Raw genomic sequence first — 17520 nt, 5'->3', positions numbered from 1 at the left:
ACCCGCCCCCCTCCACCGCCATTCATCTACCGTCATTAACCGCGCACGTCGCCTTTGCCGCGGCAGCCATGTTTGCCAATGAGCTGCTGCGGCAGGAGCAGGCCCGACTCAACGAAGCCAGGAAGATCTCGGTGGTCAACGTCAACCCCACCAACATCCGACCGCACAGCGACACGCCCGAGATCCGCAAGTACAAGAAGCGTTTCAACTCGGAGATACTTTGCGCCGCGCTCTGGGGTACGTCCCGAAAGCTTTGACTCCGCCCCTCGCCGCCCAATATTTGGGTCCTTGATGTCCGTCCGTGTTGATGCGCTCAGGTGTGAATCTGCTGGTGGGGACGGAGAATGGCCTCATGCTACTGGACCGAAGCGGCCAAGGAAAAGTTTACAACCTGATCACCAGGCGGCGTTTCCTTCAGATGGACGTGCTGGAGGGCCTCAACGTGCTCGTCACCATCTCGGGTAGGTCTGCTACTAGCTTTCGTGGAGCTGTTTTTATTTTACAGACTATTCATAGCAGATTTGTATTTAGGTTTTGGATCAATTTTTAAAAATTGGAAATTATTTTTAGCACAGGTGTTTGTTTGATGACAAACTAACCAAAAATAACCAAATAACTTTGCATTAAAAAAAATGACCCAGCTAGCTGAACGCTAACACATAATGAAAAACATCATTGATAGGCTCGAAAATAGCGCTGATAGTCGTGACGTTACATCCTTTTTTCCGCAACCGATAATTGAACTCAAACGGTGGCGCAGCATTTTAAAGTACATCACGCAGGCACATATTCTTTATCCTCTGCGGGGAAAAAAACATCTTAGACTGTTAGTTTTTTTAACTATTTTATTAGCATGAATTTTCAAGATGTGGAGAATGTTACTGTTTTTTTTTGTTTTTTGTATTCCGGTGGAGTACATCTTTTAAGCACAGTTGAGTCGATGTGAACTTTTTACTGCATTTTTTAAATTATTTTTTTTTACTGCAGTTTTATTTTATGCCTTCATACCTCGCACTATTTCTTTTTGTGGCCGCTCTCAGGGAAAAAGAACAAGCTGCGCGTGTACTACCTGTCGTGGCTGAGGAACAGAATACTGCACAACGACCCGGAAGTGGAGAAGAAGCAAGGCTGGATCACTGTCGGCGAGCTGGAAGGATGCGTGCATTATAAAGTCGGTAAGCGTGAGCTGCATGGAACACGCGCCCTTGTCGGCACGAAGCGCGGCGCGGCGTCGTTGCACGTGAGGACCCGAGAATGCTTCTCACGCTGTGCCGTGGTTCCAGTGAAGTACGAGAGGATCAAGTTCCTGGTGATTGCACTGAAGAACTCGGTGGAGATCTACGCCTGGGCCCCCAAGCCCTACCACAAGTTCATGGCCTTTAAGGTAGGCCTCAGCCATCGGCCCGTTTTTTGTGCCGGTTGTGCTATGAGGGCTCCCTCTAGTGGTGCACAAAGAAATGACTAAGTTCCATTGTCAGACTGGATGTTAACGTAGTAGACTCTTGCTCGCTAGCGCGTTTGACAGACACGAAAGAGCCTGGATCTCGAAACTGCTCAGTGTGCCTCCGTGTCTCGGTTGGCAGTCGTTCGCCGAGCTGCAGCACCGTCCTCAGCTCGTCGACCTCACGGTGGAGGAAGGCCAAAGGCTGAAGGTCATCTACGGCTCCAGCGTGGGCTTCCACGTCATCGACGTCGACTCGGGCAACCCGTACGACATCTACATCCCGTCGCACGTAAGTTAGACTCACGGGAGGCACGTCGGAGATGTTCTTTCAACAAAAACTACTGTCTCAAGTTCCGCTTTAAGGGTGGTCATGACCATCTGAAATGTTATCCCGAGTCTGTGTATGAGAAGACTTTCAAATCGCCAGCCAATGCAACTATTCACATCCTCCTCCTCTCTGCCCTGCTTCTTCCCTGCCGATTTTGTTTTTCTTTCAGTGTGCCAAAGACACCAAGGTGATGCGCGCTGCCCTCCTCCATCCACTTCTTGTGTAGCTGTAGCCATGTGTTGCTGCGTAGATGTGTAGAGCCATTGTCAAAAAGCGCCCCCCCCCCCACCCCCAGTTGAAGCACGGCGTTGTGCGACCACGTGCCCATGTGCAGTCCACATGTAGAGATTCATAGATAACGAACAGTAGCAGTCACTTAGAGCGGATGTGATGAAATTCATCTCGCCCCCTTAAGCACAAGGCTGGAATTTCAGCACTGTGCACTAAGAAGCAGGTATAAATAGAACATACTAGAACATAATACGGTGTTGTGGAAATTATTATTTTAAATTTCCTGAAAGTTTTGTAATCCCCCCCCAAAAAAATTTTATTGGAAAAAACTGTATTAAACCCAACCATGAAAATATCGAATGAAAGCGAACTGTGAAGTTTGTATATCATTTTACCTCTGATCATCCGTCTGATCATTTGGGCTATCTATCTATCTATCTATCTATCTATCTATCTATCTATCTATCTATCTATCTACAGTGCCCTCCATAAGTATTGGCACCCCTGGTTGAGATGTGTTTTTTAGCTTCCAATTATTTTATTTTTTTTCTAAATAATATGGGACCTTAATGGAAAAAAAGAGAAAAATCCAACCTTCAATACAAGTGCATTTATTCAGTGGGGAAAAAATCCCACATAAAGAAATAATTATTTGACATCAAATAATGTGTGTCACAATTATTAGCACCCCTGGTGTTAATATTTTGTACAACCCCCTTTTGCCAACAAAACAGCACCTAATCTTCTCCTATAATGTTTCACAAGATGGGAAAAGACAGAAAGAGGGATCTTCAGCCATTCCTCTTTGCAGAATCTCTCTAAATCATCCAGAGACCTGGGTCCTCTCCTCTGTACTCTCCTCTTCAGCTCACCCCACAGGTTCTCAATGGGGTTGAGGTCAGGGGACTGAGATGGCCATGGGAGGAGCTTGATTTTGTGTCTGGTGAACCATTTCTGTGTAGATTTGGCCATATGTTTAGGGTCATTGTCTTGCTGAAAGACCCAGTGACGACCCAGCTTCAGCTTTCGGGCAGAGGGCAACAGATTTTGATTTAAAATGTCCTGGTATTTCAAAGCATTCATGATGCCATGCACCCTAACAAGGTTCCCAGGGCCTTTGGAAGCGAAACAGCCCCACAGCATCACTGACCCACCCCCATACTTCACAGTGGGTATGAGGTGCTTTTCAGCATGCGCATCTTTCGTGGTACGCCAGACCCACTTAGAGTGTTTGTTGCCAAAAAGCTCAATCTTGGTCTCATCTGACCAAAGCACACGGTCCCAGTTGAAGCCCCAATACCGCTTGGCGAACTCCAGACGCTTGCGTTTATGATTGTGAGTGAGGAAAGGTTTTCTCCGTGCATGCCTCCCAAACAGCTTGTTGGCGTGTAGACAGCGCCTGATGGTTGATTTGGAGACTTTGTGACCCCAGGATGCTACCATTTGTTGTAATTCTGTAACAGTGAGCTTTGGAGATCTTTTGATTTCTCTTACCATCCTCCTCACTGTGCGTGGTGGCAAAATAAACTTGGCTCCTCGTCCAGGCTTGTTTACCACTGTTCCAGTTGTTTTGAACTTCTTAATTATTCCTCTCACAGTGGATATGGGCAGCTGCAGTTGAGTGGCAATCTTCTTGTAGCCTCTGCCTGACCTGTGAAGGTCGACGCACATCTGCCTCACTTGTATGCTGTGTTCCTTTGTCTTTCCCATGTTTAAGAGTGGATAAGAGAAATGGCCTCGGTGTCACGTCATATTTATACCCCAGGGAGACAGGAAGTGATGAATTACTAATTAAATGTTCCTACATACTCTGGTAAACTTTGTAAACTACTGTAGAAATGACAGAAATGCTTCAATTATATTTATTTCCTGGGAATTGTTAAGGGTGCCAATAATTGTGGAACAGGTGATTTGATGTCAAATAATTATTTCTTTATGTGGGATTTTTTCCCCACTGAATAAATGCACTTGTATTGAAGGTTGGATTTTTCTCTTTTTTTCCATTAAGGTCCCATATTATTTAGAAAAAAAATAAAATAATTGGAAGCTAAAAAACACATCTCAACCAGGGGTGCCAATAATTATGGAGGGCACTGTATCTATCTATCTATCTATCTATCTATCTATCTATCTATCTATCTATCTATCTATGTAGCTAGCTAGCTAGCTATCTTTCTATCTTGTCTTTCTATCTGGTTATAGTAATTATAATTCATACAGAAAAGCCTTCAAAAGAGAAGGCAACACGACAGACAAACAGCCAGAAAGCTAGCTAGCTCAACAGCTAGCTTGACAGACAGCTACATAGATGGTAACCAGATAGAAAGATAGATAGATAGCTATCTATCTTTCTATCTTGTCTTTCTATCTGGTTAGCTAGCTAGCTATCTATCTTTCTATCTTGTCTTTCTTTCTGGTTAGCTAGCTAGCTAGCTAGCTATCTTTCTATCTTGTCTTTCTATCTGGTTAGCTAGCTAGCTAGCTAGCTATCTTGTCTATCTGGTTAGCTAGCTAGCTAGCTATCTTTCTATCTTGTCTTTCTTTCTGGTTAGCTAGCTAGCTAGCTAGCTATCTTTCTATCTGGTTAGCATCTATGTAGCTGTCTGTCAAGCTAGCTGTTGAGCTAGCTAGCTTTCTGGCTAGTTGTCTGTCGTGTTGCCTTCTCTTTTGAAGTGTTTTCTGTATGAATTATAATTACTATAAGTCATGAATAATATCAAGTATGTCATGGGCTGAGATGAGTTTCGCCACCATACTGTCATTCACTCGTTCGTCTCCGTCATACTGATTTTGTCCTTTGATATTTCAGTGTCATGTATTTTTTGTTGGCTGTCGTACTAATTCCATCAAAAAGAGGCGCAAAACAAATAATTGAGAAGCTGAGAAAGACGTGGAAAACACCTGCAAATAAAAAAACCCGAATCCATGTTTTGATGTCAAACCCAAACGTATTACAGGAAGCTTTTCACTGCGCTTATGCGTTAGCGTCAACAAACATGCTTTTCGGGGATTAAACCCAAAATATGGCTTTAAATACCCCACTGGGATATTTTAATCGGATCGGGATTACGATTACATTTGACAGGTATTAACATCTTTGTGTGTGCGCGCGCAATAGATTCAGAGCCAGGTGATGCCGCACGCCATCGTGGTGTTGCCCAAGACGGACGGCATGGAGATGCTGCTGTGCTACGAGGACGAAGGCGTCTATGTCAATACCTACGGCAGGATCACCAAAGATGTCGTCCTGCAGTGGGGGGAGATGCCCACCTCGGTTGGTAAGTGTGCGCGTTCGACTGGCTCACACGTCGGCCTCACAGCGCAGATGGCGTTCAATTCCGGCTCCGGCCTTCCTGTGTGGAGTTTGAATACAGTAGTGATGAGGTCCATGCATCTGATTGTCCATCCATCCATCCATCTTCTACCGCTTATCCGGGGCTGGGTCGCGGGGGCAACAGCTTTAGCAGGGAAGCCCAGACTTCCCTCTCCCCTAGCTACTTCGTCCAGCTCTCCCCGGGGGATCCCGAGGCGTTCCCAGGCCAGCTGGGTGACATAGTCTCTCCAGCGTGTCCTGGTTCTTCCTCGGGGTCTCCTCCCGGTGGGACATGCCCGGAACACCTCACCAGGGGAGGCGTTCAGGAGGCAGCCGAATCAGATGCCCAAGCCACCTCATCTGGCTCCTCTCGATGTGGAGGAGAAGTGTCTGATAAGATAAGAAAAACCTTTATTAGTCTCACAATGGAGAAATTCCCAATTCACAGCAGCAAAGTTATGAAAGTAAGAAGTAGAACAACAAAATATAGGAGCTGCTGGAAAGGCAGCCACTCTCGCGGCGCCATTTTGAAGTCAAAATAACAAAAATAACACAAGACAACACATAGGACACAGACAGTCGTTCAATCTTCACCAATTTTCTGCATACACTTTGTTGTCTGAAGCAGTTCTAGATGAAAGAGGAGAGGATCAAAGTGTCCTTTCTCCAGTGGATCAGAGACGTCATGCTGAAAATGTGCACACGTCTGCTACAAGCTAAGTTTTGAAAGCAAACACAAAGCTGTAGCATCCATTGACGAAAAGAGATTAGTTCACTTCTCCTGTCCCACGTAATCCGCTTCAAACTCCAAGCCGCGACTCCCAGCTCCAAATCCGCACTCCGCGCCAACGCTCCTATTTGTGTCTAAAGAAAATATAGAAAATGTACGTTTGACTGTGCATCTGCAGCCTACATCCACTCCAATCAAATCATGGGCTGGGGCGAAAAAGCCATCGAGATCCGTTCGGTGGAGACGGGGCACCTGGACGGAGTCTTCATGCACAAGAGGGCCCAGAGACTCAAGTTCCTGTGCGAGCGCAATGACAAAGTACGCACACATTCACAGACGAATATGACAACTGTCACGTGATCTCATTCGGTCGGACGCCTTTATGTGTGTGCATTTATAATTACACAGGAACAACAATCGCCAGGTACCGCGTGAAATGAATTTCTCTCTTTCCGTCTCCCGCCAGGTGTTCTTCGCATCAGTGCGCTCGGGAGGCAGCAGCCAAGTGTTTTTCATGACCCTCAACAGGAACTCCATGATGAACTGGTGATGACCCGCCCCCCTTGGTCCGGCCTCGCGCTCCCATTGGCTGTTGCCGTCTTCCACCTTTTTTGCACACTTTTGCCTCCTTCCCCTTCCTTTGCCCGTCTCGCCGCCTTCATGACTTGAAACAATCACACCAGGGCAGCGTCGGGAACACTTGATTTTCCTCCTTATCGTCCTCCTCTTCCATTTGCTCCTCCTCCTTTTCCCGTTAAATCAAAAGATGACGTCTGCGTCCCTTTAAGAAGAAAATCGCACACTTCCAACCCCATTCACGACCCCCCCGCGCCCCCTCCCCTTTGTCATTCTTCCACTCTTCAAAGGTGCTGCATTAGACTTGTGCTGTCAATCAACAAAGAGCGTCTGTGTGAAACTTTACAGCACACGACTGCCCCCGAAAAAAAATTGTGTGTGCGTGGATACGTGTGCGAGTCCCGTTCCTCGAAAAGACGGCAAAAAAAGTCCGTGTTGTGCGTCCAAGTGAAGTTTTTTTGTTTTTGAGCAGGAAAGTTGATCTAACACAAGTAGACGAAAGTGGCCGTTGCCACAATTGTATCCCACCGCCACAGAAACACGGGATTCATGATTATTCTTTGACGGTAGATTATTGTTTAGGTATGTCAGGAACAGGAACATTGGTAAACTCACTCAGCAACTAAGACGTTACCAAAGTCACATTCGATTATGTATCACTCAACAAGAACAAGAACTTTATGAGAGTTGTTTGTCATGGACGAGATGTTTGCTGAAGTCACCTGTCAGGAACAAGAACTTCAGGAAAGACGCTTATCAGGAACAAGAATGTAAGGGAAGCGACTTATCAGGAACAAGAACTTTAGGAAAGTCACTCATGAGGAACAAGACAAGTCACCCTTCAGGAACAAGAACATTAGGAAAGCTACTTATCAGGAACAAGACCTGTGTTAAAGTCATCTGTCAGGAACTTTCGGAAAAGCACTTATCAGGAACAAGAACGTAACAAAATACATTCATCAAGTGCAAGAGTTAAGGCAACGTGTCAAGAACAAAAGCATTGCTAACCAGCCTCACCAGTCAGGTGCAGGAACTTTGCTGAAGTATCCCGTCAGGAATAATAACTTAACTAATAACTGCGAAACTCACTCATGAAGAACGGAAACTTTAGTAAAGTCAGGAACAATCTGCAGAAACAAGAACTTGTATCAGGAGCAGAAACCTTTGTTAAAATCACCTATCAGGAAAATTATCGTTGAAAAGCAATCAGTTAACAATCCGTCATCTGTCTTTAGCGTTGCTAAAACCACCAATCGGGAACAATAACATCGGCAAAGTCTAAAATCTTATTCTGTCAGGAAACAATAACCTCAGGAAAGTCACTTGCCAGGAACAAGCACTCTGCCAAAGTAACCTATAGGGGCAAGTGACTTTTGGTAAATTATCACAAACAATATCTTCACTACCATCCCCTGTTTTTTTTGTATACACACATGCAAGCACACACAAAAAAAATAAATTGAATGCGCCAACTCGATCTTCATGATTGGACGAGTTTCAAACTGAAAAAAATATGCCAAATGATGTGTGGTGGGATACGTTGTGGATGGTCTACAAACTAGTTTGGTTACGTCGGATTTGCGCCGACACGCTAACACATTTCAAATTGTTTAAATTATTGCTAGTGAAGACAAGCTAATGACCACCTCAACCAATGGCTGTAGATGCACATCAGGCTAACAGGCTAATGGTTTAGCAATAAAGAGCCCTTGTCTTCCCACTGTGCGTGAGTGTGTGGGTGTGTGTTGTCCATTGCGGTCAATAACACTGAATACTACTGTAATGTTTTATTTTGGCGTGCGTTTTCATTTTTCATCTTTATTTTAAAAAGACTAATCGTTCTGTTTGAGGGTTTGTTTTGTTTTGTAAAAGAGACACTGGAAGAGAAATAAATGCAAGAGTAGAGCCATGTTGCTGCTTTGTATTTGTGTGTGTGTGTGTGTGTCTGTGTGTGTGTGTGTGTGCACATGTGTGTGTGCACATGTGTGTGTTTGTCCATTTGGGTCATTACACTAAGGAGTCAAATGTTAGTCTCCCCCCCCATCCCGCTGCAGTGTTTTTGCCAATGTTAGACTTTGTTCACCTTGTGAGTGTATCATTAACCAGACTGAGTGATTACGTCAGCTGCTGAGGATTTTTTTTTTTAAACTCGATTCAAACGTGCTGCATATGCCCGCCTGTAATCTTACACCGCATTCTACATCCTAACACGCTTCTCTGCCCCGATTTGGTTTTGCTGTTTATTACACTGAATTCTGTGTGCGTTAGTGCAAAAAGTTGGAACAGTCACCTGCAGGAATAAGGACGTTATGAAAGTCACCCGTGCGGAACAAGAAATTTGTAAAACCGGCCTGAGAAAACACGCACTAACCTGCCAGGAAGAAAAACTTGGCACAAGTAAAGGGACGATTTGGTCAAGTTGCCAGTCGGGAACAAGAACTTTGCCAAGGTCACCTCTCAGGAACAGGAACTTTACTGAAATCATGTTTCAGGAACGGTAACCTTCCTAGAGTGACCTGGCAAGAACACACACTTTGCTCGATTAATGTGTCGGGAACAAGAGCTTCGCTAACGTTAGCTATCGGGAACAAGCAAGAACTTTGCGATAATCAGCATTTATGTTGACGGGAATTGATTACAAATTTTTCAATTCCAATTCCATCACCGAAGCTTATCGATGTGATTTCTTCATGATTCTGATTCGGTGAGGGAATGAAATGATACAAATGGGTTTGTTTGTGCTTCTTTTGCATGTATCTAATCCAAAATAAATTCAGACCGTAAAACAATGAAGCACCTTACACAACATTCTGCAAAGTCACTTTTTAGAACTTCAGGGAAGCTTTGCAGAAATGCATCCGCACATACCCGTTGCCAAATATTTTTACGATAACAGCCTAGCGTGAATCACAAATATTCATTCATGGATTTAATATCGTTCATAAAAATGAAGTCATGTCATTTGTCTCATGAAAACTTTCTGAAGACAACACATGACAATTCTTTAAAAAAAGAGTTATTTGCACGTGTTTCATTGCGGTAACCAAATCCACTGAAGTTTTTGTGTTAAAAAAAAAAACGTCTTGGGCTTTTGCTACCTGAACTCGTGCGTGTTGTTTGTCCTTGGTCGCTCACTGGACATTGATCATTAGCTCGCCACCCCCCCCCCCCCCCCCTGATCTCCGGTGGCTTGACACTCTTGGACTCTTGATCATGGAGCCCGGAAAGGTAAGCCGGCATTCATTTCAGCAAGCATCCACCTTCCAAATGGATTTGTTTTCAGTTTCGATAATTGGCGCAGGAACTGACGGCCACCTTGGCGCTGGCGGTTTTCACTGCAGTGTTGGGCTCCCTGCAATACGGCTACAGCCTGGGAGTCATCAACGCCCCGCAACGGGTGAGTTGCGCGCTCCACAATTTTCGCTCTGCTCCTCTCTGAGCTAACCCAAGATATTGGACTGTTTTTCCTTGATGTGGTCCACAATTTTAACTTTGCTCTGATGTTAGCTAACCCTTGAAATTCATATTTTTTTTCTAAGTGTAGTACACAATTTTAACATTCCTCTTCTATTAGCTAACCCATGATTTTTTTTTTCTTGGTGTAGTCCACAATTTGAACTTTGACCCATTATTAGCTAACCCATAAAAATAGTACACAATTTTAAATGTCCTCTTTTATTAGCTAACCCATGAAATGTGATTTTTTTTTCCTTGATGTGGTCCACAATTTTAACTTTGCGCTGATGTTAGCTAACCCTTGAAATTCATATTTTTTTTCTAAGTTATCGTCCACAATTTTAACTTTCCTCTTCCATTAGCTAACCCATGAAATTTGATGATTTTTTTTTCTTGGTGTGGTCCTCAATTTTAACTTTGCGCTGATGTTAGCTAACCCTTGAAATTCATATTTTTTTTCTTAGTGTAGTCCACAATTTTAACATTCCTCTTCTATTAGCTAACCCATGAATTTTTTTTTCTTGGTGTAGTCCACAATTTGAACTTTGACCCATTATTAGCTAACCCATAAAAATAATACACAATTTTAAATGTCCTCTTTTATTAGCTAACCCATGAAATTTGATTTTTTTTCTCTTTGATGTGGTCCAAAATTTTAACTTTTCTCTGATGTTAGCTAACCCTTGAAATTCATATTTTTTTTCTTAGTGTAGTCCACAATTTTAACTTTCGTCTTCTATTAGCTAACCCATGATTTTTTTTTCTTGGTGTAGTCCACAATTTGAACTTTGACCCATTATTAGCTAACCCATAAAAATAGTACACAATTTTAAATGTCCTCTTTTATTAGCTAACCCATGAAATTTGATTTTTTTTCCCTTGATGTGGTGCAAAATTTTAACTTTGCTCTGATGTTAGCTAACCCTTGAAATTCATATTTTTTTTTTCTTAGTGTAGTCCACAATTTTAACATTCCTCTTCTATTAGCTAACCCATATTTTTTTTTTCTTTGTGGTCCACAAATTTAACTTTCCTCTACTATTAACTGACGTTTTTTTGTTGGTTTTTTTTGCACGCTAGGTGATCGAGAGGCACTATGGGCGCTCGTTGGGCGTTTGGCCCCAGGAAGCCGACCCCATGTCGCGAAACGCCAGCCGCACGGCGGACACTGCGCAGGAACAGGTTCACCCGACTGTGATCATGTACTGGTCCCTGTCGGTAGCCATCTTCTCGGTCGGTGGCGTGCTCTCCTCCTTCCTGGTGGGATTCGTGGGAGACTTCAGAGGCAGGTGATAAATCAACGGAGACGGAAACAAACCACCCCCCCAAAAGAATCTCTTGTCAGGAACGAGGATTTTCACCAGTCTGGAATAAGTGGTGGAGTGTCAGGAACAAGAGCCTTTTAAAAATTCATGTGTCAGGAACAAGAACTTTGCTCGAGTGGAACATAAACTTTGGCAAAAAACTTGCCACTAGCAAAAAACTTGCTCAAGCCATTTGTCAGGAACAACAACTTGGCTGAAATAAAACCTTTTCTCAAGAACATGTCCCGAATAACAACTGTGTGAAAGTCGATTGTCAGGATGAAGGACTTTGCTAGGGTGGCAGGAACAAGAACTCCAGGATTTAGGAATAGGAGCTTTGCTAAAAGTGGAAATGGAAAATAAACGTTTGACAAAGTCACAATTTAGGAACAAGAACTTTGTGCAAGTGCCTGGTCAGGAACAAGAACTTTGCATAAATAACTGGTCAGGAACAAGAACTTTGTGCAAGTGCCTGGTCAGGAACAAGAACTTTGCATAAATAACTGGTCAGGAACAAGAACTTTATGAAAGTTACTTTGCTAAAAGTGGAACAAAAACTTTGCCAGACTCACCTGCCAAGTCTCTTGTCCGGAACAGGAATTTTGCAAATGTCACCTGATGGGAAGACGGACTGTCTTTAGTTCGTTTTCAGCAGCAACAGCTTGAGTGAAGTCACCTGTCAGGAACAATGACTGTGCATACTTTTAAGAAGAGGGTGTGCGGCGTGGCGTGAGAGCCCCAAATTATAGCTGCCGCTTTGATTGAAATGTCTTCTCTTCTACCAACGCGGTGGCAGGGTGAAAGGAATGTTGGCGATCAATGTGCTGGCCGTGGGTGCCGGACTCCTGATGGGACTGTGCAAGATGTGGAAGCCTCACCTCATGGTCATCGCGGGCCGAGCCATCATGGGCTTCTACTGCGGTGAGCAGGACTTTTTTTTTTTCTTTTTTGCGAAACGCTTCAGGCAAAGGAACCATCCCATTACACTGAGACTTTTTTTTTTTGCGATACAGATGAAAATGATCTTGGGGCTATTTCTGGTCTGCGCAACATGTGTTTTTAGTCGTAATATAACTGCTTTATACTTCTTAGAATATTCATTCATCTTCCGAGCCGCTTGATCCTCACTAGGGTCGCGGGGGGTGCTGGAGCCTATCCCAGCCGTCTCCGGGCAGTAGGCGGGGGACACCCTGAATCGGTCGCCAGCCAATCGCAGGGCACACAGAAACGAACAACCATTTGCACTCACACTCACACCCAGGGACAATTTAGAGTGTTCAATCAGCCTGCCACGCATGTTTTTGGAATGTGGGAGGAAACCGGAGCACCCGGAGAAAACCCACGCAGGCCCGGGGAGAACATGCAAACTCCACACAAGGAGGCCGGAGCTGGAATCGAACCCGGTACCTCTGCACTGTGAAGCCGACGTGCTAACCACTGGACTACCGGGCCGCCCTTCTTAGAAATATATATATATATATAAAATTTTTTAATCTTTTAAATGACTTAAATGAATAAACTTTATTTTCAATGGCATAAAAAAAATTCTCTTAATTTTCTCATCACATTACAACTATCTTTTTTTTCTTGCAGCAGAATCTCAATATTTTTCAGTGCAACTTTTTTTGAAGTTGTAACATAACCACTATATTCTTACATTTTTCTAAAAATCTCATCAATTACAATGTTATTCTCAATGACATCATTTTTTTTCTCATAAAAGTGCAACTTTTTCTGATCCTATCCCAACTTTATTCTCATTGTCCACTCCCCCCCCCCCTCCCTTGTAATATAGCTACTTTATTCTGCTAAAATGACATATTCTTTATCCTCATTTTCCTTCATTCCAGTTAGATCATGACTGACTGACGCTCAACCTGTGTGTGTGTGTGTGTGTGTGTGTGTGTGTGTGTGTGTGTGTGTTTTCAGGCTTGACGTCCGGCCTGGTCCCCATGTACGTCGGCGAGATCGCGCCCAAAGCTTACCGAGGGGCCCTGGGGACCTTGCACCAGCTGGCGATTGTCATCGGCATCCTCACCAGCCAGGTAAGGCTCACTCGGGCGCACCCGGCGTCCCCCTCGGCATCAACGCGTCGCCCGCCACCCGGCAGGTGATCGGCTTGGACTTCATCCTGGGGAACGACGCCATGTGGCCCCTGCTCCTGGCGCTGTCGGGGGCCCCCGCCGTCCTGCAGTCCCTCCTGCTGCCGCTGTGCCCCGAAAGCCCGCGCTACCTCTACATCCTTCTGGGAAAGGAACGCGAGGCTGAGGAAAGTACGCGAAGCACACGGAGCGAGTGTCTGCGGGCGCTTTACTTTGCTTTGAAAAAAAAATAAAATAAGAGGTGTGTCTGTGGCAGGCCTGTACCGACTGAAGGGGGCGTACGACGCGTCCGCCGATCTGGACGAGATGAGGCGGGAGAAGGAGGAGGCAGACAAGGTGGCTCGGGTCTCCATCGCGTCTCTGGTCGGTTTCCCGCGCTGGAATTTTTACACGGGCCCTTTTTCCGCATAGCTCGACACGGCTCTCGTGCGTTCTGTCCTAAGATCTGCTCGTCGGCGTACAGGCGGCCGCTGTTCGTGGCCCTCGGGATGCACTTGTCGCAGCAGCTGTCGGGCATCAATGCGGTGAGTCGCAGGGAATGGCGTCAAATGTGCTTTTTCTTGAGCTTTTGACTGTTTTTGTTGACATGTGTCGAGCTTGCTGTGAGTTGTGCTCTGAGTGTTTTGTTTGTTTTTTGTCATTTTAAGCAACCTAAATAAACGTCTTATTCCAGCAGGTTTTTGAAAACAAAAAGAACCAACACTTCCTTTTTCTCATTTTGAAATTTGCACAAAACTTTCTACCTTTTGCTTTTTGTCAAGCTGAAGCCAAATCACTTGTCGTGAACGTTCGGCAGTCTGCACGGTGTGAAACTTATTTTTTTACTCTGGTGTCACATCACTAAGTGTCCTCTTTTCTGTCGTCCAAAGATCTTTTACTACTCCACGGCAATCTTCTCCCAGGCCGGCGTCAGTCAGCCCGTCTATGCCACCATCGGCGTCGGCGCCATCAACACCATCTTCACTCTGGTGTCTGTGAGTCGCTTTTGTTACCACCCCCCCCCCCCCTCACCCCCACCTCCTGCATCCCACCGTGACAATGTGAAGAGCAAAGGCTAACACAAAACTTCTCAATACGACCCCAAATAATAATAAAAACACAAATTGAAGCAAACACTACTCAAAAACGAATGGATAGTCATTTAGACTTTGCAATAAAACCAAAAAAATGACTCGAAACCAAACCAAATTACTTCGACACAAAGACTAGTCGATAATAGCGCAAAAACTAGTCGATACACAAATACAACTCGACAAGAAGTATTATTCAAGAATACTCTAACGCAAAAAAAAAATACTCAATAAAGCAAATACTACTCGAAAATGAATGGATAATCATTTAGACTTTGCAATAACACCAAAAAAATGACTCGAAACCAAACCAAATTACTTCGACACAAAGACTTGTCGATAATATCAGCGCGAAAACTAGTCGATACACAAATACAACTCGACAAGAGAAGTATTATTCAAGAATACTCTAACGCAAAAAAAATACTCAATAAAGCAAATACTACTTGAAAACGAATGGATAGTCATTTAGACTTTGCAATAACACCAAAAAAAAGACTCGAAACCAAACCAAATTACTTCGACACAAAGACTTGTCGATAATATCAGCGCAAAAACTAGTCGATACACAAATAAATTATTCAAGAATACTCTAACGCAAAAAAAAATACTCAATAAAGCAAATACTACTTGAAAACGAATGGATAGTCATTTAGACTTTGCAATAACACCAAAAAAAGACTCGAAACCAAACCAAATTACCTCTTGACACAAAGAATAGTCGATAATATCAGCGCAAAAACTAGTCGATACACAAATACAACTCGACAAGAGAAGTATTATTCAAGAATACTCTAACGCAAAAAAAATACTCAATAAATCAAATACTACTTGAAAACGAATGGATAGTCATTTAGACTTTGCAATAACACCCAAAAAAATGACTCGAAACCAAACCAAATTACTTCTCGACACAAAGACTAGTCGATAATATCAGCGCAAAAACTAGTCGATACACAAATACAACTCGACAAGAGAAGTATTATTCAAGAATACTCTAACGCAAAAAAAATACTCAATAAAGCAAATACTACTCGAAAACGAATGGATAGTCATTTAGACTTTGCAATAACACCAAAAAAATGACTCGAAACCAAACCAAATTACTTCTCGACACAAAGACTAGTCGATAATATCAGCGCAAAAACTAGTCGATACACAAATACAAATTATTCAAGAATAACGCAAAAAAAATACTCAATAAATCAAATACTACTTGAAAACGAATGGATAGTCATTTAGACTTTGCAATAACACAAAAAAAATGACTCGAAACCAAACCAAATTACTTCGACACAAAGACTTGTCGATAATATCAGCGCAAAAACTAGTCGATACACAAATACAAATTATTCAAGAATAACGCAAAAAAAATATTCAATAAAGCAAATACTACTCGAAAATGAATGGATAATCATTTAGACTTTGCAATAACGCCAAAAAATAACTCGAAACCAAATTACTCGATATCAACCACAATACTTCTCCACACAAAGACTAGTCGATAATATCAACACAAAGACTAGTCAATACAACTCAATAACAGTATTTTTCAAGAATACTCGTACACAAAAACGACTCTGAAGTAATGCAAAAATATATATAAATCATAATCATAAAAACTACCCTCGCAAGCACTAGCTAAAACTCTCACGCGAGGAGCAAAATTTTTCAATAAATGTGCCGACATTTTATCCCCGGGAAGTTGTGTGAAGAAATTTGTGGACATAATGCCAGAATGAAAGCTACCTGCGTCCTCCAGGTGGCGCTGGTGGACCGAGCCGGCAGGCGCACACTGACGCTAGCCGGCCTGGGCGGCATGTGCTGCTGCGCCGTCGCCATGACGGTCGGCCTCAAGTTGCAGGTTTGTCCCGGTCTGTCCTCGGGAACGCGCTGGGAAAGAATACGACGAGGATTGCCGTCTTCTCCCCTTGTAGAGCTCGTACGCCTGGATGAGCTACGTTAGCATGTCGGCCATCTTCCTTTTTGTGGCCTTCTTTGAGATCGGGCCCGGTCCCATCCCGTGGTTCATCGTGGCCGAGTTGTTCAGCCAGGGCCCGCGACCGGCGGCCATCGCCCTCGCCGGCTGCTGCAACTGGACTAGCAACTTCGTCGTGGGCATGACTTTTTCCTACATACAGGTAAGAAAGATTATTATTCTTACCGCGCTGTATCACGTCTCCATGTTGTTTCCCCTCCGCCCCAAAAGTAGCCTACCGTATATCATGTGGATGATTTTTTTTATTTATTTATTGCTTATACTTGCTAGCGCAAATATGGCGAGGGTATATTTAAAAAAGCAAATAAGGCGAGAGCATATTTTTAAAAAATTGTATTTCTGGTATGTAACCGTGTCACGTTTTGACACCTCAGAACTGGCTGGGCGCGTACGTCTTCGTCTTGTTCGCCGGGCTGCTTTTTGGCTTCACCGCATTCACGTACCTGCGAGTGCCAGAGACCAAGGGCAAGAGCTTCGAAGAGATCGGCGAGCTTTTCCGAAAGGGCGCCAAAAAGGCGCCGGCCAACGGCAAGAGCGACGACGTGGAATTGCAGCGGCTCAAAACTGCGACGCACGCTTGAGGGGGGGGGGGGGGGGCCGCCGCCCGCCGCCCCCCAGTCAGTCAATCGGTGAGTCGCGCCTCGGCGCAATCGAGTGATGATAAAGGTGAAGGTTTGTTTCCATTGCTCGGTCACATCCAACAATACGGTAGTTTTGCAGCGGCTGCCGTCACAAAAGCGCTCCCTCCGGCGCCCCCTGGTGGTTAACATTTGATTCAAAAATCGACCTCGGGCTTGTCAGTATTATTGTCTTCGGTTTTAAACGGAATCAGCACGAAGCGCAAATGTCAAAGGAAAATTTGTCGACATTTGTTATTGCCTCAGTGTGACTTGTTCTAATAATGCGACTTTTGCTTTTAATTCACTTTATTCTTGTGACAATGCAACTCTTGTATGTCATAAAAATC

The 17520-nt window shown here is 44.0% G+C and overlaps 2 protein-coding genes and 1 long non-coding RNA gene across 17 annotated transcripts in view; 2 read left to right on the top strand and 1 right to left on the bottom strand.

The window, feature by feature from the left end:
- The window catches only part of tnika (TRAF2 and NCK interacting kinase a), a 284569-nt gene that overhangs the window by 44934 nt on the left and 222115 nt on the right, over window positions 1-17520 (top strand). For 8 of the 15 annotated variants that reach the window (XM_052085481.1, XM_052085467.1, XM_052085479.1 and 5 more), the window contains 9 exons: window positions 67-237; window positions 318-461; window positions 1041-1175; window positions 1284-1384; window positions 1584-1733; window positions 1942-1959; window positions 5122-5281; window positions 6225-6364; window positions 6513-8535. In XM_052085481.1, the coding sequence (XP_051941441.1) occupies window positions 67-237; window positions 318-461; window positions 1041-1175; window positions 1284-1384; window positions 1584-1733; window positions 1942-1959; window positions 5122-5281; window positions 6225-6364; window positions 6513-6596 (1103 nt within the window). In that variant the 3' untranslated portion in view covers window positions 6597-8535. Of the gene's footprint in view, window positions 1-66; window positions 238-317; window positions 462-1040; window positions 1176-1283; window positions 1385-1583; window positions 1734-1941; window positions 1960-5121; window positions 5282-6224; window positions 6365-6512 lie in introns of those variants that run through there. The other 7 variants (XM_052085477.1, XM_052085470.1, XM_052085498.1 and 4 more) reach the window with 1 other exon arrangement.
- The window catches only part of LOC127614344 (uncharacterized), a 232305-nt gene that overhangs the window by 46816 nt on the left and 167969 nt on the right, over window positions 1-17520 (bottom strand). The gene's annotated exons all lie outside the window — the stretch shown is intronic.
- On the top strand, window positions 9719-17136 carry slc2a2 (solute carrier family 2 member 2). Its single transcript, XM_052085572.1, has 12 exons — window positions 9719-9850; window positions 9924-10019; window positions 11159-11367; window positions 12179-12303; window positions 13312-13427; window positions 13493-13655; window positions 13741-13847; window positions 13928-14008; window positions 14354-14458; window positions 16317-16418; window positions 16492-16695; window positions 16928-17136. Exons 1-12 carry the CDS (start codon window positions 9836-9838, stop codon window positions 17132-17134), a joined length of 1530 nt encoding a protein of 509 aa, XP_051941532.1. The 5' UTR covers window positions 9719-9835; the 3' UTR covers window positions 17135-17136.

The sequence above is a fragment of the Hippocampus zosterae genome, chromosome 14 (assembly GCF_025434085.1).
Source record: "Hippocampus zosterae strain Florida chromosome 14, ASM2543408v3, whole genome shotgun sequence".
In the NCBI taxonomy this organism is placed as follows: domain Eukaryota; kingdom Metazoa; phylum Chordata; class Actinopteri; order Syngnathiformes; family Syngnathidae; genus Hippocampus; species Hippocampus zosterae.
Note: the sequence above shows the minus strand (reverse complement) of the source record. Positions and strands in the feature narration are given on the sequence as shown.